The 22,717-nt window shown below is 43.2% G+C and overlaps 1 protein-coding gene across 4 annotated transcripts in view; it reads left to right on the forward strand.

Annotated features, from left to right (window-relative positions):
* ARSK (arylsulfatase family member K) overlaps positions 1 to 21,442 on the forward strand; it is a 113,235-nt gene extending 91,793 nt beyond the window's left edge. For all 4 annotated transcript variants that reach the window (XM_068247719.1, XM_068247726.1, XM_068247734.1 and 1 more), the window contains one exon: positions 19,973 to 21,442. In XM_068247719.1, the coding sequence (XP_068103820.1) occupies positions 19,973 to 20,265 (293 nt within the window). In that variant the 3' untranslated portion in view covers positions 20,266 to 21,442. The remainder of the gene's footprint in view (positions 1 to 19,972) is intronic.
* Positions 21,443 to 22,717: the final 1,275 nt, after the last annotated feature.

A 22,717-nucleotide genomic window follows, 5' to 3' on the forward strand; every position in this document is an offset into this window, starting at 1 on the left:
TTGCCTCATCTACAGATTTGGGCTCAGGATGTCCTATCATTACATCATGGATTGCATCTGACAATCCTGCCAAAAACCAGTCCAATAGTGCAAATGACCCCCATCTCGCAGATACTGCCCATTTCCTGAATTCAGCAGCGTAATTTTCAACCGAACCCTTGCCCTGCCGCAATGTCTTGAGCTTCCGCTCAGCGGTAGAAGCAATGTCCGGATCATCATAAATTATAGCCATTGCTTTAAAAAAAATTCCTCCACCGAGGCTAGGGCCTCATTCCCTGGCTGAAGATTATATGCCCAGGTCTGGGAATCCCCTGACAACAGAGTCTTAATGAACGTAATCCTCTGTGCCACGGTTCACGATGAATTAGGCCTCAACTCAAAGTATGATAACACTCTATTTCTAAAATTCCGGAAGTCAGATCTGTGACCAGAAAACCTTTCAGGTACAGGCATACATATGTCTGTGCTAGGAGGAGATCGCACTGAGTTTATAGCTGATTGAAGTTCCTGAATAGCCCCAAATAGCTGGCTAATCTGGGTCTGTTGTTTCAAAACTGCCCCGGAAAGATTGTTTACCGCGGCCGTCAGGACTTCAACATGACTATACAGTGCGTCCATTTGGTTTTGGTCTGCCGTTCTGTAACGATCGGTGTCAGCACGCAGAGAGAATATGATTATTGGTGATCTGCAGTATCACCAAGAATGCAGATATATACCTGATTATGGATGATCTGCAGAATCACCAATAATACAGATATAGTTCTAACCTCTGGACACCTATGTATACTCGTGAGTGTTTGGTGTAACAGTATGACTTTGAGTAACGCACCTGATGAGCAGGTGATCTTAAGCAGTACAGAAGACACTGCTATGGATAGTACAGAAACCTTCCAGCAGCCTGAGACTCTCCAAGTAGTGGAGTCAGGCTGAAGGTAGGAAGGACCAGAGAGTGAGTGACACCTGAAGGTGGATGTCACTGACTGATCTTGGAGACTATCTCTTAAAGAGACACTGAAGCGAAAAAAAAAATATGATATAGTGAATTGGTTGTGTACTATGAATAATTACTAGAAGATTAGCAGCAAAGAAAATATTCTCATACTTTTATTTTCAGGTATATAGTGTTTTTTTCTAACATTGCATCATTCTATAATATGTGCACATTACACAACACTCAGCATTCAAAATGAGTCTTTCAGAGCAGTCTGTGAAGTAATGACCTCTCCTCTAGCAGAGGAAAAGTAAATAGTCCAGGAACAGTTGAGATAATAAAAGTCAGATAACAGCCCTCTCCACGACTAACTTAGTCGGAGAGCTTAATGGCTTGTTTGCATAGAGATAACAACTGGAGTTTCTCAACTCTTCCTGTACTGGAAACAATTACACTGATGTATCTGATCTTAATGTTTTATTTATTAGCTGTGCTACACATACAAATCATAATATCATAATTTTTTTTTCGCTTTAGTGTCTCTTTAAGAGAGAGATAGCTCTCGAGGTCGGGCAAGCCAGGTCGGCAACACACGGACAGACAAAGTACAAAGACAGAAGGCTGATTCGGTATCCAAGGCAGGCAGGGTTTGGCAACGGAATATCAGATATGCGTGGTACCGAATCAGAAAGCTGAGGGATAGTCAGGAAAGCAACAGGTCATAACAAATATCAAACAATGCCTAGTCTTGGGTGTGAGGTCCGTGGTCTCTACACCCTGGAACTAGTCTCATAAATAACAGAATGATAACACAAGTTCCCTAGTCTTGGGTGTGAGGTCCTTGGTCTCTACACCCTGGAACTAGTCTGAAGTATAACAGAATGATAACACAAGTTCCCTAGTCTTGGGTGTGAGGTCCGTGGTCTCTACACCCTGGAACTAGTCTGATGAATAACAGAATGATAACACAAGTTCCCTAGTCTTGGGTGTGAGGTCCTTGGTCTCTACACCCTGGAACTAGTCTGAAGTATAACAGAATGATAACACAAGTTCCCTAGTCTTGGGTGTGAGATCCGTGGTATCTACACCCTGGAACTAGTCTGATGAATAACAGAATGATAACACAAGTAATCTGGCTCAGTGTGAATTCCCAGGTCCTCCTGGTTCAAACACACTGTTGGATCTGACTAAGGTCTGAGTGCTTCCACGTAGTGTTCGCAACGGCAGACAACTTGGGAGTGGCCAGCTGTAACCATATATAGTGCATTGCTCTCTGGCGCTACCCTGAAGTGATCAACCAATGGCTACCAGCTCTGAGGTCAGCTGACAGGCCTGGTCAGCTGACCGGCCTGGTCAGCTGATCCCTCCTTGGCCATCACAAAAGTTCTGCCTTTCAGCGCGCGCACGCGTATTCCTAAACCTGTGTGAACTAACAGGCTCAGCCACACTAGCTGCACGCTGCTGCGTGCAAACCGCCACGCTGGACGCGGAACCAGCCGTCTTACTGTCGTTACATGCGGCGGCTTTTCCGCGTTCACTAGATGCACGCTTCTGCGTGCAGACCGCCGCGTTGGACGCGGAATCAGCCGCCTTGCTGTTAGTACACGCGGCGGCTTTTCCGCGTTTTCTCACACCTAAGCAGTTCCTGCTGTGGAGACACGCTTACTATGTGCCTGTGACGCAGTGGTTGCAAAAAAAATTCTCCAGCCTCCTATGGCTCCCAGCCAGCCAAGCGTGGTATTGCTGGGTAATTGGCACTGTTTAAAAGGTATTAAATATTGCCGCCTCCATATCACTCTCAATTAAGGCGTCCTTTAAGGAATCTGGCACAGTATACTCTGCTCACAGCCAAAACCAGACCCCCCCCCCCCCCCCAAACTATGTTTAAAGCCAAATCTTACCATTGGCCATGCTTGACAGATATAAGCTACAATGTACCTTTAAATACTGAATTACTCTCTGAGCCATGTATAAATCATGTAGATTTTTTCCAATGTATAATCCGCCTATCTCGCTTCATATACAACCCCTTTATCCCTACTGTGCTCATCCATGCACGTAATGCTAATTACATAATTGGTACAAGGAAATAAACAGATTTGATACTTGTTGGCTTGGCATAAACAGTATTAAAATGTCCCCAGTGGCCTTCATATAAAGATTCAGTTCAATAAATGCCAGCATATAATTGTTATTACAGAAGAATAATGATGTGTTGTACTGTGTGTTTATAATTTAAGCACATGACATGTATTTCCTGGGGTAATTACGTACAAGTAGGTCTATTATGTTTATTTTTATCTTTTACTTTTCAAAGTACCTGTATTTCACATTGGTTTGTTTACATTGGCTCCATCTGTTTTCTGCATGATGTTACACAGCTGTGAATATGTTTTCTCTGATATGTTTTATGTGGCTAGTTAGATAGACAATCTTTTTCTGGTTATGCCTTTCAAAGTCGTGCACAGACACATGAACCAAAACATAGCCCATTTTGTGCACTCAGAACATGCATAAAATGGAAAAATATTGTATTAACTCTTTACATTACAAATTGTCATATCAATAATGATGACAACAATAAATACTATTATCATTCTTTTCTATCGAGCTGACACATTGTGCATAGCACTTTACAGTACATTAAAGTGATCCAGAGCCAAAGCTCGAGATCACAATCCGATACATACCTTAAGAGAGGGAAGCCTCACAATCCTATTGAGGTTTTCACTCGCTGATCTAAAGCCCCCTGTTGCTGAGTGCTACCCTTCCACATTGGGGCCGCACAGCTCCTCTTCCTGAAGTGGGGCCGTGCAGTAGCTGTGCGAGCCAGTATGTGCAGCATGCGGGGTACCACGGATCCCACGGCTCCAACTTACTGCGCATGTGCGGGTGGGCTTGATCAGCTATTGCGCGGCCACGCTGGAGGAAGAAGAGTAGCGTGGCCCCGATACGATTAGCGACAATGCATTGTCACGAATCTCCTTCTTTCAATGCCTGCTGTTCAGAGGTCAAGTCCTGTTGAAAGGGCACTTCAGGCAGAGGGAAGGCTGTGTTGTTGAAGTAGGAAGGGAGGGTATATGCCGGGGTGCCAGATACACTTGCATGTCCCTGCAGACAGGCAGAGGTGGATAGAGCTCTTCTGCCAACCAAACGTAGCACTTGTGAGGACAACATGGTGAAAGCTCAGCGACAGGGGACATCAAAGCAGAAAGGGAAGCCCCAATAGCATCCTGAAGTTTTACTCTCTTTAGGTATCTAATTTTGTTCCCGAGCTTCGGCTTGGGTACTCTTTAACCCTTTAGGGACCTGCCGCCTTACCCCCCCCCTTAAGGACCAGGCGTTTTTGCATGGGGGGGCGCGTGTTTGGGGGGGTCAGTCAGCCGGATCCTTGTTAGGGCTTGCTCCGCATGGTGTCCTAAGTGTAGCCAGGTATTCCCCCTGTAGCTAGCAGCCTTTACTAGCCTCCCAGGCTCCAGCGATGAGCCGCTGTGGACACCTCCGCTCTCGCCAGCATCCCCGCTCGTACCACCGATAAGTCCTGGGTCCCGCTTGATGACCTCATCAAGCCGTGACCCAGGACTTACATCACAGCGATCGGGGATGCCTGCCAGAGTGGAGGGGAGCGCCGGGGGAACAGCAGGAAGGTGGGTGGATCCTCTTCTTTCCCCCCTACCGCTGCAGTTCTTATGGAGATCACTACACACCGCTGGCAATCGTAATGATCACGTGACCAGGAGCCGTACGCAATGGCTTCTGGTCACTGAGAGGATATGTCAGCTGTCATATGACAGCTTAACCCTTTCGCGTTCCACAGTTTTTACAACTTAAAGTTCCTGACATTTTTGACACTTAAGCTGTGTCGTTTTGATACAGAAGTAACTTTTGAATTATCTATGCCATCTTAGTGATACATATCTTGTTTTTTTTTTCAGTACAATCTAGGCTTTCTTTGGGTAATATTTTTTTCCCCAAACTATTTTGTTTTAAAGTCCATTTATGGGGAAAATTAGACATAAATGCAGAAAACAAACATTTTTTCATTTTTACCCTTCCTAATTTTCACATCACACATCCCACAGTTATAAAACATTTACAAATAAATTATTTGGCCCTTCCCGATTAAAATGATACCTCATATGCCACATTTTACTTCTAGCTGAGCATATGGCGGACCGTTATCCCCAGTCTGCCCGTCTGTGGCGATCGAATTCGTTCGCTAGGGTATAGAGCTGTACAGATGCATCACTAGGCAATAGCAGAGCGTTACATCTGTAGAGCATTGGGGCCTGAAACTTTCGTCCTAGCAATTGCATCCGATTGCTACTGGAGGCAGTCATTAAACGTTTATAAACAGGAAGAGGTATAGCAGGGATTAATGGGCTAATAGGTTACTACCATTTCTAGTACTATTAGGGCTCGTTTCCACTAGGACGAATTCGCATGCGTGGCCTGCATGCGAATTCGCTTAGTCAATGAAAGTGGATGGGACTGTTTCCACTTGTCTTTTTAAACGCACGTTTTTATGTGCAGAATTTTTCTGCACGGTAGGGCCTGCAGAATTCGCCTGCGTGAGGAATGCAGGCGAATCGCAGCCCATGTATTTGATAGGGAAAACGCGCGTGCGTTTTTTGCCGCGATTTCGCGTGCGAATTCGCACGCAAAGTAATGCAAATTGGACCAGGCAGTGACATGGTTAAATTCGCATAGACCCTGCCTATGCGAATTCGCACGCGAAATCGCGGCAAAAAACGCACGCGGAATCGCATCCGCATGCGTTTCTGTCAGCGGTGGAATCCCAGGGATTCGCACCGCACTAGTGGAAACGGGCCCTTATACTTTGATTGACCTCGTCCTCACCCTGGTAATAATAATACATATGTTTGCCCTATATTCTATAGATAATAATATGTATATATATATTTTTTACTTTATATTTTTGTTCTGTATTTTTACTCCATATTTTTACTCTATATATTTTTACTCTTTGTCCTTTTAGCTGCAAATACGTTTTTACCTCTCTTGGTGACACGTTTGCCCTCCCCCGTCTTTCTTTAAATTTAGACACAATACTGAATCAACAGGTAGCTCCCATTTATTATTATATACCACTTGATCCCATTAAGGAACATATTAATTTACATGCATTTATTTCACCTGATCAAATGTACCTCTATTTATAACTGTTGCATGAAAAGCAAAAGGAATACAGTGGCCAGTAGAGCTAATAGGCTAAATCCGGAGTTTTCTACATGAAAATGTTCTGCATAAAATCACTTTGCATAGAATTGCATGATTTAAGAGTGTTGCATAATAAGTACCTCTGAATATCTTTTGATGTTCATATAGTTATGTTTTGACATTGAATTGTTTTTGAACATGAGTGATACTCACAAAACCTGCCTTACACTATGTCCTCTGACACTTTGTTTTCAGCTGTATGCTCCTTTTTGATTGGCCTGATGAAGCGGGATTGAGCCCGTGAAACGCGTTGCCTATTTTTACTGTGGAGTATAAATAAATTGTTATTTGACTGTTGATGCCACAGTCCTTCCTTTGTTTGCTTTGTCTGCATGGATGGGATAGGCCCACCACTGCCCCATCGGTTTTAAGCTAGTTTAAAGAGACTCCGTAACAAAAATTACATCCTGTTTTTTATCATCCTACAAGTTCCAAAAGCTATTCTATTGTGTTCTGGCTTACTGCAGCACGTTCTACTATCACCATCTCTGTAATAAATCAACTTATCTCTCTCTTGTCAGACTTGTCAGGTTGTGTCTGGAAGGCTGCCAAGTTCTTCAGTGTTGTGGTTCTGTGATGCATCTCCCCCCTTCAGGCCTCTCTCTGCACACTGCCTGTGTATTATTTAGATTAGGGCAGCTTCTCTCTTATCTTTTACAAGCTGGATAAATCTTCCTCTGAGCTGGCTGGGCTTTCACATACAGAGGAATTACATACAGGCAGAGCTGTCTGCACTCTGCAGGAAGAAACAGCCTGACACTTCAGTGGAAGATAGCTGCAGGGGGAAAGAAACACACAAATGATCTCTTGAGATTCAAAAGGAAGGCTGTATACAGCCTGCTTGTGTATGGATGTATTTTCTATGTGTGGACATACTGTACATCAATCTACTTCCTGTTTTGGTGGCCATTTTGTTTGTTTATAAACAAACTTTTTAAAACTGTTTTTAACCACTTTTAATGCGGCGAGGAGCGGCAAAATTGTGACAGAGGGTAATAGGAGATGTCCCCTAACGCACTGGTATGTTTACTTTTGTGCGATTTTAACAATACAGATTCTCTCTAGTTTAAGTGACTTTTATTCTATTGGTGCCTCTGGAAAGCTTCTACTTAAGGCTAATTTTGTGTTAAAAATGAATGGGGAATATAGAAAAAATATTTTTATTTTATTGAGTCCATGTCACTTTTTTTTTTTTTTTTTTTACTTTTATAACTTTTTTTTTTCTAACTTTGTTGAATGATTGTTGCTGGCTAACAGCAACAATCATTCATAAGACCACTCACATGACTGTGCAAGAGCGTGCGCGGTCACGTACACGCAAGGCGCACGTGCATGAGCGGCGGCAGACGGCGGCAATTTAATGCAGGACGTAGATTCTACGTCCTGGAACACACAGGGGGACTAATTAGGACGTAGAATCTACGTCCTGAAACTTAAAGCAGTTAATCTCCCCTCTCGGATGCGCACGATGATGTCGGGAGCGGAAACGTCGGGCAGAGTAAATCCTACACCACATCAGGCTAGATTTAATATAGGCGGTCCCCAAAAGGTCAAGAAATTTATGTCACTAAAGGGCATAGTCCTTGTAAACTGCAGCCAACTGCACTGTTAATGGTAGGGTTCACAAACTTTGCACAGTTAGTCACTGGGTGACTGGGATTAATATTCAGAAAAGTGGGTGGAGCCTACAAAAGCCAATTAAATATGAGAAAGAGAAGAACCGAGAGCCCAATATGGTGTAGTATGTAAAGGCAATTGGATAATTGGAACGAGTATAAATTGAATACTCACAAACCAGGGTTACCTCCAGGCAACCACTGTATAGGCAGGTGAGGAGATTAGCCTGTCCCCACTCAGGATTAAGAAGTCGCTCTCTGTAGACTTGAAGACAAGAAGGGGTATCCCCCTCCACCAAGGCCGGGCGGATCGCTCAAACTCAGCCTTATCACGCGAACGACAGTCTGTACACACGCCCGTTCAAACGACCCGTCGTTCCAAAAAATCAGACGTGTGTATGGGCCTTTAGCGTAAGGGAATTCACTAGTTGTGATTGAGTGTACTAATTTCAAAGGGAAGGGATGGCTTTTTCTGTTTTGAAGGGGGGAGGAAGACACGAAGTGGAGAGGAAGGGGGGGGGGAAATGGGAGGGAAAGGATAAAAACCGGGGGGGTTGGGGGGAGGAGCAAAGCAGAAAAAAGAAAAAATATTATAAATAATAATAATAATATTAATAAAAACGTTGATCTCAAGCATGTGGGTAATTAAGCTGATGTATTATGTGGGGTATTTGTCATAGCAAACAGTAATAAATATCATTATTAATATATATGCGTTTGTATAAATTAACACTATACAAATGCATATATATTAATAATGATATTTATTACTGTTTGCTATTACAAATACTACATATTATTATATACAAATACCCCACATAATACATCAGCTTAATTACCCACATGCTTGAGATCAACGTTTTTATTAATATTATATTTATTATTATTTTTCTTTTTCTGCTTTGCTCCTCCCCCCTCCCCGGTTTTTATTCTTTCCCTCCCCTTTTTTTCTTCCCCCCCCCCTTTTTTGTTCTCCCCCCCTCCCTCTCCCCTACGTGTCTTCCTCCCCCTCCAAAACAAAAAAAGCCATCCCTTCCCTTTGAAATTATTACACTCAATCACAACTAGTGAATTCCCTTACGCTAAGTTGCTCACTATTGTTTATGTTTATGCGGTATGTTCGGAATTGTACAAATGTGTTGCCTCTAATGGCCCATACTCACGGGCAACTTTTTGTGCCTGTCGCCAGCACACGTGAGCGTGTGGGCGACAGGCCAGCGACAGCTCCTCGCCAGGTCTCTCCGCGTACACACGCGGAAGAGGGACCAGCGGCGCGACGGAAGCTGTCGCCAACGTTCCTCCTCCCCCCGCCGGAAGCTCCGTATACCTCAATGGAGGTTGCTGTCGCTAGTCCGCGTACTCACGCGGACTAGCGACAGTTGCGGCGGAGTTGCGGTGGCGACTTTTGCCAGGCGATTGACCGCGCCAATCGCCTGGCGACAGTTCGGGGTGCGCGCCTGTGCGACAGCGCATACTCACGGGCGACAATTGTAGCCCGTGAGTATGGGCCATTACCCCCAGTTATTGTGCTCCTTCCTGTATTTGGCTGATGAAGCGGGTTTGACCTGCGAAACGCGTTGCGATCCACTTTTGGAGTATACCAATATATATCCCTTTTGTGAATACACAGTTTGTTGTGTCTGCTTGTGGGAGGTAAGTCCACCACTGCCTCCTAAGCAAAATTAAACTTTTAAATACTGTTTTTATTCTTTTGGCGCCTCTGCTCTCTATTATAACAAAAGCCAATCAAAATTCACCTATTGATTTTTCAAGGGGAAAATTTAATTGCTGCCATTCTTGGACTGTTAATGGCACAAACCTGGTACAGTTGGTCATTGGGGTTCAAATTCAGAAAAGGGGGTGGAGCCACAAACAGCCAATCATATTTTTATCATTTCAGTGCACAATATTGATGCCAAAGACCGCAAAGCTCACAAACTTGGTAATTGAGTAATTGTGTTAGGGTTAGAAAAAGTGGGTGCAGCCAACACCAGCCAAATACATACCAGGGCAAAGCGGGGTCATCACTGGGCGGAGACAAATACAAATTTTACTGGGGAAATGTAAACTGCAGCCATTCTTACAATGTTATTGGTAAGGTTCTCAAACTTTGCACTGTTGGTCATTGGGCGACTGTGGTTAAAATTCAGAAAAGGTGGTGGAGCCACAAACAGGCAATCAGATTTGTTTCATTTAAATGCAAATTATTGATGCTAAAGACCGCAAAGCTCACAAGCTAGGTCATTGAGTAATTGTGTGTTAGGGTTAGAAAAAGTGGGTGGAGCCGACACCAGAAGAATACATACCCGGGCAAAGCCAGGCCATCAGCTAGTATATAAATATATATATGTATACCGTACCGTACGTACACACACACACACACACACACACACACACACACACACACACACACACACACACACACACACACACACACACACTTTTGCATTGTTAAATTGGCAATTACGATAGGAAAATCCCTCGCTTTCAAGAGGCTACCTCTTACTCCTCATTACTTTTTTTTCTTCTCATCCCATAAGTTGTATAGGTAGGCTGCCAATCCAAGTTCCACCTTGTCACATTTAGACAATGACATCTTTTTTTTTTCTCTCACAAAACGTTTCTCACAGAACGGCGGACCCCCCACCCTCCTCCCCTGCATTTGACGTTTTCATGTTAATTTTCTGTCGTACTTTACATAATGGTTGAATATATACTTTGTACTCTCGATATTTCAATCCAACCACCTTTTTCGAGGTTTCAGATCCTTCTACCCAAAATTGCGGCAATCTTGGGCACAAGTGTGTGGTATATCAAACAACTTCTTCAAATATTTCAACCAATCAAAAACCAACCAAAAAACTGGATAGAATTGGATCAAAAAAAAAAAAAGTGTGGTGTGTGGCCACCTTATTATGGTTGGTAGATTGGACTGTGAGCTCCTCTGAAGGAGAATTAGTGACATGAATCATGCTGTTTTTGTTTTCATGCACGTTCACTGACTATTGTCCCACCTGACCTCTACTAAACAGCAAACATTAAACTATTATCGTAAGAGAACAGAGGCGCCAGCAGGATAAAAGGTAATAAAAATTTTAAAATTTGCTGGGAGGCAGTGGTGGACTTACCTCCGGAAAGCAGACTCAAAATACTGTCTGAATTAAACAAATAAATTTATTATTGGTACCCCAAAAGATGCAACGCGTTTCGCAGGCACAGCCCGCTTCATCAGGCAATAAGATAGGGGACAAACTGCGGACAAAGACGAAAGACGTTGCTGCAGCGAGCCACATAAAATTAACTAAGTATGTAGTATCATGCAAATTGTATGCAACATTTTCACAATATAAACACTGGATATAAGGTTGCACAATTAAAACAAGGTTTACAGACCCTAGCGTCATAAAATCCACAAAAAAGTCAGTACATCTTGTAGCCTAAGGAATAATTCAATTTAGTGTAGGAGGCAAGAAAGTGCAGAGTGCTAATTATGTAGTGCAAAATATTGCTAATAAGGTGCCATAGTGTGGCAGCACAAGATGTGTGACCGCAGATACAATTAATTGTAAAGTGCAGCAGTATAGGGTAAGTATAAGTAAAAATGCATTGCATAAAAGTATGTAGTATCATGCAAATTGTATGCAACATTTTCACAATATAAACACTGGATACAAGGTTGCACAATTAGAACAAGGACTACAGACCCTAGCATCATAAAATCCACAAAAAAGTGATTGCATCTTGTTGCCTAAGGACAAATTCAATTTTGTATAGGAGGCAAGAAAGTGCAGAGTGCTAACTATGTAGTGCAAAATATTGCTAATAATAAGGTGCAGTAGTGTAGCAGCACAAAATGAGTGACCGCAAAAAAATAATCATAAGGTGCAGCAGTATAGGGCAGATATAAGTATGTAAAAGTAAGTAAAAATGCATTGCATAAAAGTATGTAGTATCATGCAAATTGTATGCAACATTTTCACAAAATAAACAAAATATGAGGTTGCACAATTGAGACAAGGTTGGCAGACCCTAGCGGTATAAAATCCACAAAAAAGTCAGTGAATCCTGTAGAAAAATTAAATTTCATGCAGGAGGCAAGAAAGTGCAGAGTGCTAACTATGTACTGCAAAATATTGCTAATAAAGTGCTGAAGTGTGGCAGCACAAACTGAGTGACCGCAGAAAAAATAATCGTAGTGTGCAGCAGTGTACGGCACAGATTAATAGAAATACCTTGCATAAAAGTCAATTGCATAAAAGTTGTAGTGCGGCAGGGGATAGTGAATATAAGCAAGGGATTGTGAAATATATTTTAGGATAAAATAGTAAAATAGAAATAGTAGTAGTATTACCAGTAGCTCGTCAGTAGCACGAATGGCACCTCTGTGATGATGTGAGGACACTTCATGCTTTATATATGGTGCCTGGGATGTGTCTGCCAATGGAAGGAAGCAGAGGGTGTAGGGTGAGCGGGGCAGAGATACGTGGAGGGGGACAGGCAGCCAATCGGCTGTTGCCAAATGTAATGTGGCCATTTGTATTGAAAACTACTATAGTAGTGTGTTGCTGCCATCATGTAGTTATTAAACGGTATGGCACCTAGTGAATTAAATAAGGGAAAAAAAAAACCCACACAACACCCATACCACAATTTTAGCATCTTGCATAGATTTTAGTTCAAATGCCCACTTCTGTATTTGTAAGAATTTTAGTCGGAGGATGCAATATATAGCACAAACATAAAAATAAGATAAAAATAAACATACACAATATTTATATAATCATCATTAAATAAATATAATCATTAAAAGGTATGATAAAAGAGTTTTGATAAAAGAGAGCGGCAGAAATGAATAAAACGCTGCTAGATATGATAGTGAATTTAGTGAATTTTTTCGAGTTGCTCGTTTAGTCCCTCAGGGACGAGGGTTTTCAGAATTTGTATCCAATACATTTCAGATTTTCTGAGACGATCAAGGGCATCCGGCAAGTGAGCACGTACTGAGTCAATTAATGTAATATGAAAAAAATCTGGATCATTGTCGTGATGGGTGGAAAAGTGACGTGAGACACTGTGAAGGGGAAATTTGTTAATGATGTTTCTTTTGTGCTGGCCAATCCTGCTGCGTGCCATTTGGGTGGTCCGCCCCACGTACTGGAGCCGGCAGGGGCATGAAATGAGCTAAATGACATACTTGGATTCACATGAGAGGTGTCTATTGATCGGATACTGGATATGGGTAATGTAAGAAGTAAAGGAGGTGTCTGGCTGGATGAATTTGCAGGCTGTACAACGAGGTTTGTTGCATGGATAACAACCTGGAGCCTGTTGGGGTGGGCTATTATGAGTGGGGTGTGGCGCAGAGAGTCGACTGGGGGCCAGAATGTTTTTGAGATTTGGCGCTCTTCTATAGGTGATAGCTGGTTCGTGGGGTAGTAGAGGCCGGAGGAATGGATCTTGCATAAGGATGTCCCACCTGTTCTTAATAATGTTTCGTATTTGCTGTTGGGCATTGTAATGTGTTATAAATCTAGGTGGACCTTCTGTGTTGGAGGGGGTGGACAGATTGGTGGCGGACTTCAGTATTTTGGCTTTGTATTTGGCATCCTTGATTAATTTTTTGGGGTATTTGCGAGCCGTGAACTTTTGGGTGAGTATATTGGATTGAATTTCATATTGTTGTGGATCTGTACAGTTTCTGTAAATTCTTCTGTATTGGCTATAAGGTGTATTGGTGATCCAGGGATGGTTATGGAAACTGTCAAAGTGAATGTAATTGTTCGCATCAACCGGCTTGAAGTAAGTTTTGGTTTTGATGTGGTTCATGTCAATATAAAGTGTCAGGTCTAGGAATTCTATGGAGGATGTGTGGTGGTGGTGTGTGAACTGGAGACCGTCTGTGTTGGAGTTAAGGTAACTGACAAAGTGAGGAATGAGTGTGGTGTCCCCCCTCCAAATAAAGATGAGATCATCAATGTATCGTTTATAAAAAATAATGTTATGTGAATATGGATTGTTGGTGGTCAAATTGAGATGTTCTAGATAGCCCATGGTGAGATTGACAATGACTTTTTTGTGGATTTTATGATGCTAGGGTTTGTAGTCCTTGTTCTAATTGTGCAACCTTGTATCCAGTGTTTATATTGTGAAAATGTTGCATACAATTTGCATACAATTTGCATGATACTACATACTTTTATGCAATGCATTTTTACTTATACTTACCCTATACTGCTGCACTTTACAATTAATTGTATCTGCGGTCACACATCTTGTGCTGCCACACTATGGCACCTTATTAGCAATATTTTGCACTACATAATTAGCACTCTGCACTTTCTTGCCTCCTACACTAAATTGAATTATTCCTTAGGCTACAAGATGTACTGACTTTTTTGTGGATTTTATGACGCTAGGGTCTGTCAACCTTGTTTTAATTGTGCAACCTTATATCCAGTGTTTATATTGTGAAAATGTTGCATACAATTTGCATGATACTACATACTTAGTTAATTTTATGTGGCTCGCTACAGCAACGTCTTTTGTCTTTGTCCACAGTTTGTCCCCTATCTTATTGCCTGATAAAGCGGGCTGTGCCTGCGAAACACGTTGCATCTTTTGGGGTACCAATAATAAATTTATTTGTTTAATTCAGACGACAGTATTTTGAGTCTGCTTTCCGGAGGTAAGTCCACCACTGCCTCCCAGCAAATTTTAAAATTTGTATTACCTTTTATCCTGCTGGCGCCTCTGTTCTCTTACGATAATACTGTGTCCACCCTGGAGGGTGTTAGTGAGAGTGGCCATACCGTGGCAGAGCTGCCCAATGGCAGCTGGGGAAACATTCCAGGAATGCCCCCAGCGGGCGTTTAACATGGAATACCTCTCCTCCCTTCCCCTCAAGATTGCCAACATGCTGCATGTTGGAAATTTCAGGGTGTGATAGCGTGGCACTAGGGGCAGAGAACAGTGTGTGTGTGGGGGGGGGCGGGCACAGAGGCATGTCATGCAGCAGGGAACAAGTCTCTGTGTCCCATCTGCCCGCCCTGGCACTGCTTAGGGTATACAATAATGAAAAAAATTGGGTGCTGCCATAGGCGCCTTTATAAATATTGACAATAGTGTGAAACTTGGGGGAAAAAATTGTAGCCGTATTTTGCATTGCGGGCAGCCCTGGCATCGACTAGGTGCCCAAATTTCACACTATTGCCGATATTTATAAAGGGACTTATGGCAGCACCCAAACTTCTGCTGCTATTGGGCATCCAAATTTGCATCTTACATAAGGAGGAGGAAGAGCAAGGGACATTCCTAAGACTAGTTTCTGCTAAGGAGAATTCATAGCACTTCACACAGTATACTGTTACCTGCATGTGGGTGTGGGAGACAGGCAGAACTACTTTATACTGTATACTCAAGTATAAGTCTAGAAATTTAGGTCTGATTCACTTCATAAGTATAGAGTTCGACTTATACACGAGTCACGGGCAACACTGAGCACACTAATGTGTGTACTATTAGTGATATTCCCATTTGCAGCAATTTACCCAGTGGTAAGTGATACTTTGATGACAGGAAATGACAAGAAAACACAGGTCTGAAATTCCTGGCCACAACAATTAACAAGGAAAGGGGCAGGGGGGAAACACTGGGCTGCATAAAAGGGAGTGAATAATTGCAGGACTTGGGGGCCTGGAGGGGGTATTGGCTGCACTTAAGGGACAGGAGGGGTTAATGGCTGCAATACTGTATGCAGTCCAGTCATTGACCCCTCCCCTCAGCCCCAAGTGCAGCCATTAACTTTTGCTGGGTAGACTTATATTTGAGTCAATAAAAAATTCCAGCTTAAGAGGGTTGAACATTGAAGTCTACTTATACACAAGGTCGACTTGTATTCGAGAATATACGGTATTTATTTATGATTGGTCATTAGGTGACTGGGGTTCAAATTCACAAAAGGAGGAAGAGCCACAAACAGCCAATTAGATTTCTTTGCTTAATAAACTGCTTCCATTCTCACATTATTGATGCCAGGAACCCCAAAGCTCACAAACTTGGTAATTGAGTAATTGGTAATTAGTAATTCAGTGACTGTGTGTCAAGGTTAGAAAAAGCAGGCGAAGCCAACAACAACCAAATACATACTTGGTATAGCAGTAGGAGAACAGAGGCGCCAGCAGGATAAAGGCGGATAAAAACTTTAAAATTTGCTGGGAGGAAGTGGTGGACTTACCTCCATAAAGCAGACACGAAAGACTGTCTGAATAGCAGCAATCACATTTATTAAATAGTACCCCAAAAAAGTGCAACGCGTTTCGCAAGCCCAGCCCGCTTCATCAGGCAATAAACATGGGGACAAAACAGAATTTCGGCAATAGCAGGTGTAGTGCCTCAGGACTGAGGCGTTACACCTGCTATTGCCGAAATTCTGTTTTGTCCCCATGTTTATTGCCTGATGAAGCGGGCTGGGCCTACGAAACGCGTTGCACTTTTTTGGGGTACTATTTAATAAATAGGATTGCTGCTATTCAGACAGTCTTTCGTGTCTGCTTTATGGAGGTAAGTCCACCACTCCCTCCCAGCAAATGTTAAAGTTTTTATCCGCTTTTATCCTGCTGGCGCCTCTGTTCTCCTACTGCTATACCATGTCCACCCCTGGTGGAGGGGTGATCTACCCCCTTTCGCATCTGCAGAGAGCGATTTCTTATCCCTGAGTGAGGACAGGTCTAATCTCCTCACCTGCCTATACAGTGGTTGCCTTTGTGGTAACCCATGTTTGTGAGTATAATTTTCTCACGATAACCTTTCCTTCATTTATGCTTAACATACTACACTATATTGGGCTCTCGGTTTCTCTACACTTTAAATACATACATGGGTAATAAAGCTTGGTGTAATTGCCTTCTTAAAACAGAAGGAAATTTGCAATAATTCAGTTATAAATGAACATTTGTGGTTACTCACAATGCACTACTACTAAATATGCAAATTATCCCTTTTCGCCCTTGTTAAGCCAAGCAAGCATCCAGAACCGCTGGTGTATAGCAAGCCTATAGCTTTAAGTTTTACACAGCCATATCAAACCCACATGTAGACAGCCTGTTTCGGACTTTTGGTCCTCATTAGTGCATGGCAGGGATCGATAAGGCTGTATGAAATAGGGCTTGGACGAGTACAACAGAGTAACCAAGCAGCTCAGGGTGACCCAAACTACTAGGAATGTATAGGGGGATAAAAGGAACCAAAAAGCCCTCCTACTAAAAAAGCAAAGCTTGGTGTAATTGCCTTCTTAAAACAGAAGGAAATTTGCAATAATTAAGTTATAAATGAACATGAATAGTGGTTACTAGAGATGTCGCATTCGCGAACTTCCGCAAAAGGTTCGCAAATCGGCGAACTTCGCAAACCACCATAGACTTCAATGGGCAGGCGAACTTTCAAAACTACAAACACTGTTTCTGGCCACAAAAGTAATGGAAAAGATGTTTCAAGGGGTCTAACACCTGGAGGGGGGCATGGCGGAGTGGGATACACGCCAAAAGTCCCCGGGAAAATATCGGATTTGACGCAGAGCAGGGTTATAATCCCTAAAATGCAGAAATCACATTGCATTCCTAAATTGGAGGCCTAAAGTGCTTGAAAACATTTTGCGTGTGTAGACCTGGATCAGCAGATAGAGTACTGCTTCACACTGAAAGACCAAACTCACTGTGTAACGCACCGCAAACAGCGTTTGTGTAGTGATGGCCGTGCTGGACTGGTGCGCATGATGTCGAGAGTGCAGGCGATGGCGGTTTTCAAGCCCATATGGTCGGGCTGAGGTAGCTCAATGACAGAACAACAGTGACTGTCCAGTTGATCAAATTTGGTCTGTCCACAATGAAGCAACGACCTTATCCTAGGTGTGCCCCCCCCCCCCCCCCCGTCATCTTGTAACAATAATGGCTGTGAATCAATTAATTCTCCACCAAATAACTTCTGCGAAGTGTCAAATGGGGCGGATGTGGTGCTAGCAGTAGCAGTGGTGGCTGCGGAGGAAGATATGTCACGGTTCCATGCGGAAGCTGAGGAAAATGAGGTGTTCTGTGTTAAATAGCCAACTACGTCCTGGCAATCTTGGGAGTTGATGGCACGTGCCTTCTGAACACTGTACTTTGGTCCAGGGCTGCACAAAATCACCTCAGCATGACCTTGAACAGACCTGCCGGGTGGCCTGCCTCTGGCTCTTCCTCTGCCATTTGTTTTCTCCATATTGGGGGGGATAAAGTAAAAGGTATGCACTGACTTGACTAACGGTTAACAGGTGCAGTGAAAAAGTTGCAGTGAATGCTGGTATAACAATGTGCGGTCACACAGGTGCAGTGTAAAGGTTGCAGTGACTGCTGGTATAACAATGTGCAGTCAGGTGCAGTGAAAAGGTTGCAGTGGCTGCTGGTATAACAATGTGCGGTCACACAGGTGCAGTGAAAAGGTATCCACGGACTGATATATAAAACAACGTGCGGTCACACAGAGGTGCAGTGAACAGGTATGCAGTGACTGGTATATAAAACTGTGTGATGTCACACACAGGTGCAGTGAAAGATATACAGTGACTGGTATAACAATACAATGTGCAGCTGTCACACAGGCGCAGTTAACAGGTATGCATGGACTGCTATATAAAACAGCGTGCGGTCACACAGAGGTGCAGTGAGAAGGTATGCAGTGACTGGTATATAAAACTGCGTGATGTCACACAGGTGCACAGTGACTGGTATTACAGTACAATGTGCAGCTGTCACACACACAGGTGCAGTGAAACGGTAGGCACTGAATGTGCTGGGTCTGGCACAGTATAGCAATTAGCAAGGGCCAGCTGCGACAGATAGGACTGTATATGCAAGTGTCAGTGGGCCATAGAAAAAAAATAAAAAAAACATCACATTAGCTCTCAAAAGAGCTGTTTTGGTGGTGCTTTCCAGCAACAAATATCAGCAACGAGCAACCTAACTATCACTTTCCCTATCTCTCCACTGTCTCTCCCTTCTTTCACTAATACTGCAGCACAGAGTGAGAACATGGCCAACGCTGCTGCCTTATATAAGGGGGGGGCTCCAGGAGGGAGTGCAGTCTGATTGGCTGCCATGTGTCTGCTGACTGTGATGTAGAGGGTCAAAGTTTAGCCCAGTTATGTAGCATAGGGGGCGGGTCGAACCGCCATAAAGTTCGCGTTTCGCCGTGATCGCGAAGGCCCGATATTCGTGCGAATAAATTTGCTGGTGAACCGTTCAGGCCATCTCTAATGGGCAATGCCGAGTCATCAGCTAGTAAATTTATAAGACTGCAGAATGGTAAACCTATTTGTTGTGTGTTCAGTGATACCTCAAGGCTCCTCGTTACACAGCCTCACTGTTTTCTGGGAATACCATTCACATCTTTTTCCGAAAAAATTATTTATTTGAAAGAAACAAGAAAATACAAACAGTGGGGATCACCCCAAACTAGGGTGAGCCTACAATGTATAGCTTACAGACAAAGAACATGCTTAATCCAAATTCTGACTATAGTAATCACAAGCACAAATTTTACAATTAGCAAAAATGTTATTTAAATGAGTAGTTGTCGATTTCAAATTTCACTGACACATAAAAGCATATACACCCTTAGAGTAGCTTATGTCTACTAAATCACTTCACTGCAATTTAATGCAAAAACCCATAAGGTGAATATTCTAACACAATTACTGTATGGGCAGCACAGTGGCGTAGTGGTTAGCGTAGTGGTTTTCGCCCCGGTTTGAATCCCAGCCAGGTCAACATCTACAAGGAGATTGTATGTTTTCCCCGTGTCTGTGTGGGTTTCCTCTGGGCACTCCAGTTTCCTCCCACATCTCAAAAAACATACAGATAAGTAAACTGGCTTCCTCCTAAATTGGCCCTAGATTATGATACATGCACTACATGATACATACATAGACATAAGACTATGGTAGGGACTAGATTGTGAGCCCCTCTGAGGGACAGTTAGTGGCAAGATAATATACTCTGTACAGTGCTGCGTAATACTGTATGTCGGCACTATATAAATAAAATATAAATAAATACTGTAGTGATACGTTACTGTATAATCCAGAAACCAGAAAAAAACCACTGTGCTCCATTCACATCTTCAAGTACATAATTATTGTTATTGTATTTTTCAGATTTATCTGCTGACCCGGATGAGCTGAGGAATGTGGCACATTTGTATCCTGAAACAGTTCGCTTTATGGAGAACAAGATTACTTCCATAATTGACTACAAGAAAGTATCTGAGGCTGTTCACCGATATAATAAGGAACAATTCATCGGCTGGAGAGCAAGCCTGGGACGTAACTATACAAATGTCATTTCTAACCTGAGGTGGCATTTAGACTGGAGCAAGAGACCAAAAGACTATGAACAAGCTATTGATAAGTGGCTAGAGAATGAGAATAATCATATTCCTATGACTTAATTCCATTGTGAGAAAAAGTGTTACTGAATATGAATCATACCTTAATGATATGGTTGTAGATACAGTCATTATTCAATAATTGTACAGGCAGTTACTGGTGAACGAACGAGAAATGGACTATCGGTTTGTTCTTAACTTGACCTTATATGTAAGTTGAAACACTGTGCCATCTCTGTCCCTTGTGCCTTCTCTGTTCCCCTGTGTCTCCAGTGTCCACCCTCTGTGTCACCTCTGTTCTCCTGTGCCTCCACTGTGTCACACTGTGGCTTCAGTGTTGTCCCCCCTCCTTTGCCACCTCTGTCCCTTTGTGCCTCTTTGCATGCCCATGTGTCTCCACTGTGTCCCCCTGTGCCTTCAGTTTTCCCCTTGGTGCCAGGTCTGCCCCCTGTGCCTTCAGTGTCCCTCTCTTTGCGAACTATGCCCCCCTGTGCCTTCAATGTGTATATCAGTGCCACCTCTGTCACCCTGTGCCTCCACTGTGTCCCCTGCAGCGTCCATGACAGCAGGGGGAGGAATCCTTCCCCTCCTCTCTGCAAAGCCCCCTTGTCCATATCATAGCCAGGGGATTCATACCCATGTTCATATCTCTCAACAGTCCCATTTTGGATTGGGTTGTCATGAACTTGTATGCCCCTCCTGGCATCTTGCCCCCAGCAGCTTCTGTCCTGTACAACCCACACTTCAGTGGAGAGCTAGCTTTGCTCTCTGCAGATTTCTATTGTGCTAAGAGAAAACAAGAGAAAACAGGGTGGCTGCTGGTGAGGTCTGGGAGGAGAGGATGGGAGAGGAGAGAGACTTGGCTGTGTGTTGCAACTCTGACTACCTAATACTAGGGGGCACCTCTGGTCAGTGGTCATTTTATACTGGGGGGGACATCTACCTTCACTGTAAATCATTCTTTTCCTCCTGGTGTGTCCCTCTTTCTCATTTTCAGATTTTGTGAAGCACGCCCACCTTGTGCTCAGAGAGGTGACGCTATTATGCCCACATGTGGCAGTGGATGCTGGGGAGGGGCTTATGTTGCAATCTGGCAGCCTCCTTTATAAATAAGGGCACCTGTACATGTCCATTCCCTCCCAGGCAAATGGGAAAAGGGGGTAATTTTTGAACCCTTACCTATTTAGAAAAAAATAAAAAGTAACATTTTGTTTCAAATAAAATCTGTCCCCTTTCAAAATAGTTTTTCTTTTGTAGCCTTATTTTTTATCTACAGGGAGTGCAGAATTATTAGGCAAATTAGTATTTTGACCACATCATCCTCTTTATGCATGTTGTCTTTACTACCAATTAAGCATATTAGGCGATGTGCATCTCTGTAATGAGAAGGGGTGTGGTCTAATGACATTAACACCCTATATCAGGTGTGCATAATTATTAGGCAACTTCCTTTCCTTTGGCAAAATGGGTCAAAAGAAGGACTTGACAGGCTCAGAAAAGTCAAAAATAGTGAGATATCTTGCAGAGGGATGCAGCACTTTTAAAATTGCAAAGCTTCTGAAGCGTGATCATCGAACAATCAAGCGTTTCAATTAAAATAGTCAACAGGGTCGCAAGAAGCGTGTGGAAAAACCAAGGAGTAAACTAACTGCCCATGAACTGAGAAAAGTCAAGCGTGCAGCTGCCAAGATGCCACTTGCCACCAGTTTGGCCATATTTCAGAGCTGCAACATCACTGGAGTGCCCAAAAGCACAAGGTGTGCAATACTCAGAGACATGGCCAAGGTAAGAAAGGCTGAAAGACGACCACCACTGAACAAGACACACAAGCTGAAACATCAAGACTGGGCCAAGAAATATCTCAAGACTTTTCTAAGGTTTTATGGACTGATGAAATGAGAGTGAGTCTTGATGGGCCAGATGGATGGGCCCGTGGCTGGATTGGTAAAGGGCAGAGAGCACCAGTCCGACTCAAACGCCAGCAAGGTGGAGGTGGAGTACTGGTTTGGGCTGGTATCATCAAAGATGAGCTTGTGGGGCCTTTTCGGGTTGAGGATGGAGTCAAGCTCAACTCCCAGTCCTACTGCCAGTTTCTGGAAGACACCTTCTTCAAGCAGTGGTACAGGAATCAGTCTGCATCCTGCAAGAAAAACATGATTTTCATGCAGGACAATGCTCCATCACATGCGTCCAAGTACTCCACAGCGTGGCTGGCAAGAAAGGGTATAAAACAAGAAAAACTAATGACATGGCCTCCTTGTTCACCTGATCTGAACCCCATTGAGAACCTGTGGTCCATCATAAAATGTGAGATTTACAAGGAGGGAAAACAGTACACCTCTCTGAACAGTGTCTGAAAGGCTGTGGTTGCTGCTGCACGCAATGTTGATGGTGAACAGATCAAAACACTGACAGAATCCATGGATGGCAGGCTTTTGAGTGTCCTTGCAAAGAAAGGTGGCTATATTGGTCACTGATTTGTTTTTGTTTTGTTTTTGAATGTCAGAAATGTATA

The sequence above is a fragment of the Hyperolius riggenbachi genome, chromosome 1 (assembly GCF_040937935.1).
Source record: "Hyperolius riggenbachi isolate aHypRig1 chromosome 1, aHypRig1.pri, whole genome shotgun sequence".
In the NCBI taxonomy this organism is placed as follows: Eukaryota; Metazoa; Chordata; class Amphibia; order Anura; family Hyperoliidae; genus Hyperolius; species Hyperolius riggenbachi.